At 53.7% G+C, this 6,229-nt stretch overlaps 1 protein-coding gene across 1 annotated transcript; it reads left to right on the top strand.

The window, feature by feature from the left end:
* The first annotated feature begins 1,422 nt into the window (after positions 1-1,422).
* On the top strand, positions 1,423-5,927 carry LOC138863495 (uncharacterized). Its single transcript, XM_070127649.1, has 6 exons — positions 1,423-2,057; positions 2,145-3,988; positions 4,030-4,859; positions 4,891-5,238; positions 5,349-5,427; positions 5,557-5,927. The coding sequence occupies exons 1-6, from the start codon at positions 1,423-1,425 to the stop codon at positions 5,925-5,927; spliced, it is 4,107 nt and encodes a 1,368-aa protein (XP_069983750.1).
* Positions 5,928-6,229: the final 302 nt, after the last annotated feature.

The raw sequence follows: 6,229 nt of genomic DNA, 5'->3' as shown, positions 1-6,229 counted from the left end.
TGGGGTGGGTTCAGACTCTCCTTCAGAGTCCGTTTCCACCCTGTGTCACTTCGCACCTCCCATTTGATGGGGTTTAAGGCATTTAGTTGTAGGGGCAGCTGGTTTGGCTGGTTCAGCTTGAACCTCTGCTCGACTTTGAGAATTCTAAGGAGAGGTCAGATTTCTCTTAGTCTGAGCTGCAGGCCTGGAGGGGCCAGCCCTTGAGTCCAATTGCTGGACTATTTCATGGACAGACTTTGGTGGGGGTGATTTTTCTATCTTGTCCATTTTCTTTGTTGCAAACCGGACACGATCGACCTGCGCTTTTGCTTTCTTCTGTACCCCTGTATCCTTGTTGTATAGATATTATTATTATATACAGTGTACCATTTGGTTTATGTAACATTTTATTTGTAAGCCCTGCATCCTTCTTTAGTTTTATAGTCATGCCCCCTCGGACATTCCAAGCAGGCACCAACCCCCTCAGCCAATCAGAGAGCAAGACAGCTGAGCCCGAGGAGACTGCAGGTTGCATTTGTTTTGTCCTGCACCTGCCCGTTAGTACTTCTGATTTGTGTGGTATTTTGCACCAATAAAGGTCACTTACAAATCTGAGTTTTCAAGAACCTACAGACGAAAGAACACAGAAGATGGCGCAGTGATAAGTCTAAACTCTGCAAGTGAACCTGGAAGGCGCTGATTTGCTCCCCTCAGTGCCTAGCAACCGTCGTTCCCGCCTCCAAATTTGAATTTTCGTCGCGGATCTTACAGTGTCCGACAGTTTTATAGTGCAGTGATAAGTGGTAGTGTAGGGTTAGTGCATATTGTGTGGGGAAGGTTTGCGGGAGTCTCAGCATCACCCCTAGTGCAACACCATTTTTTTCCCGCCAACCCAGAGAGCGCACGAACCGCGTCCGTCCCCTCCGAGTTCCGATCGGTGACTGACAGGATTTCTCGCCTCAACCGCCATCACCGAGCGCGGCCGTTCCAGCAACGCGCAAAACCTCCCCCGCCACACATGCACTTACCACGAACTGTAGAAGAATTCGTTCTTTTTTTTTCGATATTCACGCCCAAGAACGAATCGTTGCACTATTTCAGGCACTAAAATTACACTGTTTGTAAGATCAGCTCGTCAAAGACACCAAACTCGGCATGTCTACACCCCAGGAAAACCTATTTCAAGCCAGATGTGATGACTTGGGTGATGGTAGTGATGACAGCGGCGAGCCAAACGTCCTTGAGAGTGGTGAGGCCGATGTACCACCATCCCTCCCACCCCCTCTCACCCCTCACCCTTCCAGCCCCTCGCAGCACAGTCCAGGTAACCAAGAGCTGCAGTATTTGATCCACTACCTCCAAGTCACCCGCATTTCTGACGAGGAAAGACGACGACAAGACGAAGAAGTATGATGAGCGGAGCTACAAGAATACCGTCTTCAAATGGAGCAACAGCGACAGCTAAACGACGAACGCTTCATGCAGCTACTCAGCATGATAGCTCCCAAGCCCCTCCAAGTACAGCAAACCAGCCCAGAACAGCAAGCACCAGCTGCTCACCAGCTTTCGCCTGTTCCACCTGTTGCCACCACGTCAGGATCTCCACATGCTCCCATTACTGCTCCGGTCATGGGTAAACCTATGATACCCAGCCCTCCTCAGCTACAGTCCGACGTCACCTACCAACTGTTCCGTCAGTGGCGTCGCAAGTTCGAGGACTATTCTGTGCTAATGGGCCTCCACAGTGTACCCCCATCCACACAACACATATACCTCCGCACATGTGTTTCGCTGGAAGTTCAGCGCCTGCTGCATTACACTCTGGCAATACCTCCTGACTCATCCATGCCAGTAGTCCAAGTCCTCGACGCTTTACAGCAGTATTTCCGCAACTCACAGAACGAAGCCCTACGACGCCGGGAACTCCTTTCCTGCAAGCAGACGCCTGGTGAGCCCTTCTCTGCCTTCTACACCCGCATGAACGACTTAGCCGATGAAGTTGAACTCTGCACGGGGGACCGCACTACCTGTGCTGCAACACAGCTTAAGATGATTCTTTTGATGGGCGTGCGTGAAGAGTAACTCGTGCAGCGCCTTGTCTCCCTCGACAGCCAGGCATCTTTAGATGAATTTGTCACCTGCTGCAGAACCTTTGAGTCCTCCAGGGCTGCTGCATCTGGTATTGTTGCTGCCCCCAGCCAACTCAACATCCTCTCTTCATACAAGAGGAACCAACGCCGCCAGAAGATGACAGCTACGACCAAGCACACGCCTCAACACTGTCAGTCTCCACCGTTGACCAAGGACTCGCCCGCCTCCTGTAGGTCTTGTACCCGTAAACATGCCGTGGTACATTGCCCAGCAAAAGATAGTACCTGCCCAAATTGTGGGTACAAGGGTCATTGGCACCGTACGCCCCGGTGCCCAGCAAAGGACTCTGAATGCACCACTTGCCACAAACAGGGTCACTTCGCCAAGTGCTGCAAGTCCACCAGGAAGACCTCTACCAACCAGACTCGTAGAGCACGTAGAGTGTCCACCGGCAGGACCCCTAAGCCAGTCAATGTCACCCTGTCCTATGGCTCAAAGTCCTCCCAACTACTGATGCTACCTGACACTGGAGCTGATGTCACGGTGATTGGCCCGAAGCACCTGGACTCCTTGGGAATCCCCAGATGCAATCTTTCACCCCCGCCTGCGACTGACGTCCTCACAGCAGATGGGTCATCCATGATTCCAGCTTTGGGTTGTTTCGAGACCACCCTCCAGCTCGGTCAAGCGTCCTGCAAGGCCATTCTTCACGTTCACGAGGACATCCAGACACCTCTGCTCTCGTATGGCCACTGCGTGGACCTGGCCATCGTCTCTACAGATTTCCCAAAGCCCATCCTCTCTGTGACCCATGTCAACAGATGCGCACAGCAGATGCCTGCCTCAGCAATGTCGTCCCCCACTACTACTCGGACCTACTTCCTACAAAACTTCAGCGACATCCTTGTGTCTAAGACTGACCTCCAGACTACGCCACTGAAGAAGATGTCTGGCCCACCAATGAGGATCCACCTTCAGCCAGGTGCGACACCCTTTGCCATACACACGCCTAGACCTATACCTTTCGCCTACCGGGACCAGGTCAAGGAGGAACTCGATTCCCTGGTGCAGCAAGGGGTAATATCGCCCATCGGTGACAAGCCCTCCGAGTGGTGCCATCCAATGGTCCTGGTACCTAAGCCTGGCAATGGTGTACGCATCACAGTGGACCTCACACGCCTTAACTCCCAAGTGTCCAGGCCTACACACCCATCGCCCACACCCGCTGACGCTATCCGCACCATCACTCCATCTGCCAAGTTCTTTACTAAGGCAGATGCATTGCATGGATATTGGCAAATGGACCTTGCGGAGGAAGACCGTCACCTCACGACGTTCATAACACCTCATGGGCGCTACTACCACTGCAGAGGACCTAAGGGATTTGCCGCTACTGGGGATGCCTACTGTCTTCGCGGAGACCTGGCTCTGCAAGGCATCACCAACTGTGTAAAGGTAGTGGATGATATCCTCCTCTTCGACAGTGATTTACCGACTCAGCTCCGACGAGTTTTCCAGATGCTATCCAGGTGTCGCGCCCATGGCATAACCTTGAACAAGGACTTCATGGTAGCCGCCACCAAGGTCAGTTTTTGTGGATATAACATCTCACCAGAGGGCATCGCTGCAGACCCTGAAAGGGTTGCAGCCATACGAGACTACCCTATACCCTCCAATATTACGGACCTCCGGTCGTTCATGGATCTTGTGAATCAGCTGGCCGACTTCTCACCAGAGAGTGCGGCCACTGCCCAACCTCTCCGCCCTCTGATGTCACCAAAACGGTCCTTTACTTGGACCCCAGACCATGACCAGGCATTCGGGAAGGTCAAGGCTGCCCTCCTATCGCCCCCAGTCTTGGCTCCTTTCAACCCCTTACTGCCAGTGACTCTACAAACTGAGGCCTCTCGCCTCTATGGTCTGGGATACGCCCTATTTCAGGAACATGGCCACGGCCAGCTCCGGCTCGTCCACGCTACGCCACAATCGAGCTGGAGATGCTGGCTGCTTCATGGGCCATGGGAAAGTGCCGCCTGTACCTTGCCGGCCTCCAGCACTTTACCCTTCATACTGACCACAGGCCATTGATCCAAATCCTGAACCACAACACGTTGGAGGCCATAGAAAACCCCCGACTCCAGCGTTTGAGAGTGAAAATGGCTCCGTATGTCTTCACAGCTGTGTGGCGCGCCGGCAAGACCTTCTGCGTCCCTGACGCCCTCTCTCGGGCACCTGTCAGCCACCCCACATTCGACAACGAAGAAGAGTGTACCATGACAGCTGCACACGTCCGGTCCCTTGTTTCTACGAATGCTACCTCAACAGACGGCCAGGCCACAGCTCCTATCGTCGACGACGACGGGACTCTACAGGAGCTTCGCGCCGTCGCATCACAGGACCAAGATTACCGCCGCCTCCTGGAGTACGTCACCACAGGATTTCCTTCCAACCGCTACAGCCTACACGCCTCCATCCTCCCTTACTGGAAATTGCGAGACAGCCTGTACGCAGATGGAGAGCTTGTGCTACATGGTCCCCGCATTGTTGTTCCTGCTACACTCCGCCGTCGCACCTTGACCCACCTCCACGATAGTCACAGAGGAGTCGAAGCCACCCGTCGTCATGCCAGACAGACTGTCTACTGGCCTGGCATCGGCTCTGACATAAAGAGTACAGTCGAAGCGTGTGACTCCTGCCAACGTCTCCAGCCCAGCCAACAGCAGGAACCCTACCTATGCGATGACCAGCCATCACGCCCCTTTGAGTCTGTGTCCGCTGACTTTTTTCAAGTAGCTGGGAAGTCTTGCCTGGTCATTGCAGACCCATCTCCACGATAGTCACAGAGGAGTCGAAGCCACCCGTCGTCGCGCCAAGCAGACTGTCTACTGGCCTGGCATCGACTCTGACATAAAGAGTACAGTCGAAGCGTGTTACTCCTGCCAACGTCTCCAGCCCAGCCAACAGCAGGAACCCTACCTATGCGATGACCAGCCATCACGCCCCTTTGAGTCCGTGTCCGCTGACTTTTTTCAAGTAGCTGGGAAGTCTTTCCTGGTCATTGCAGACAGACTCTCAGGGTGGCCCGTGGTTACTCCCTGTGGTCAGGACACAACCGCAACTAAGGTCATGCGCATGTTTTGCCGGTACTTCCGAGAAGTCGGTGTACCTGTTCGTCTCAGGACCGATGGAGGGCCCCCATTCACCAGTGAGGAATTCAGGAGGTTTACTGAACGCTGGGGTGTATCCACCACCTTGTGACGTCCCCACACTATCCACAGTCTAATGGCCACGCTGAGGCTGCAGTCAAGTCCGTGAAGTACTTGATCCTCAAGACGGCGCCTGACGGCAACATTGACTGTGAGGCGTTCGACTGAGGCCTGCTAGAGCTCCGGAACACCCCAACCCCTGCTGGCCGCTCTCCTGCCCAGATTTTGTATGGCCATCCTCTTCGGACTTGTGTCCCTGCCCACCCCCAGTCCTTCTCAGCAGAGTGGCAGACCAGTGACGACTGGGACCGCCGCGCCGCTGCCCAAGCCGACCAAGTGACTAGCCTCTATGATAGCCATGCCCGTCCTCTTCCAAGGCTATCCGTAGGCCAGCGTGTCCGCATTCAGGATCACAAATCCCTCCGATGGGATAAAGTCGGTGTAGTCATGGGCTGTGGTAGGTCCCGACAGTATGAAGTGCGACTACCCAGTGGACGCGTATGGTGGCATAACTGCAGACATCTCCGCCCAGTGCCAGTGCCCAAGTGTGAACCCTCATTCTTGTCCCCTGTGTCCCCTTGTCAAGATCAGGAAACAGGGTCGTTACATGTTCCTCCCATTACCCCACGTCGCTCACCCAGACTCGCATAAAGGGAGGGGGAGGTGTATAGATATTATTATTATATACAGTATACCATTTGGTTTATGTAACATTTTATTTGTAAGCCCTGCATCCTTCTTTAGTTTTATAGTCATGCTCCCTCGGACATTCCATGCAGGCACCAACCCCCTCAGCCAATCAGAGAGCAAGACAGCTAAGCCCGAGGAGACTGCAGGTTGCATTTGTTTTGTCCTGCACCTGCCCGTTAGTACTTCTGATTTGTGTGGTATTTTGCACCAATGAAGGTCACTTGCAAATCTGAGTTTTCAAGAACCTACAGACGAAAGAACGC

The sequence above is a fragment of the Penaeus vannamei genome, chromosome 12 (assembly GCF_042767895.1).
Source record: "Penaeus vannamei isolate JL-2024 chromosome 12, ASM4276789v1, whole genome shotgun sequence".
NCBI classification, from domain to species: domain Eukaryota; kingdom Metazoa; phylum Arthropoda; class Malacostraca; order Decapoda; family Penaeidae; genus Penaeus; species Penaeus vannamei.
This window is presented reverse-complemented; position numbering and strand designations above follow the sequence as displayed.

Coding starts and splice junctions, on each gene's coding strand:
- LOC138863495 (XM_070127649.1), top strand. CDS start 1,423: ATGGAGCAACAGCGACAGCTAAACGACGAACGCTTCATGCAGCTACTC. Junction 5,239..5,348: donor TCCGAGAAGTCGGTGTACCT/GTTCGTCTCAGG, acceptor CACTATCCACAG/TCTAATGGCCACGCTGAGGC. Junction 5,428..5,556: donor GCCTGACGGCAACATTGACT/GTGAGGCGTTCG, acceptor AGTCCTTCTCAG/CAGAGTGGCAGACCAGTGAC.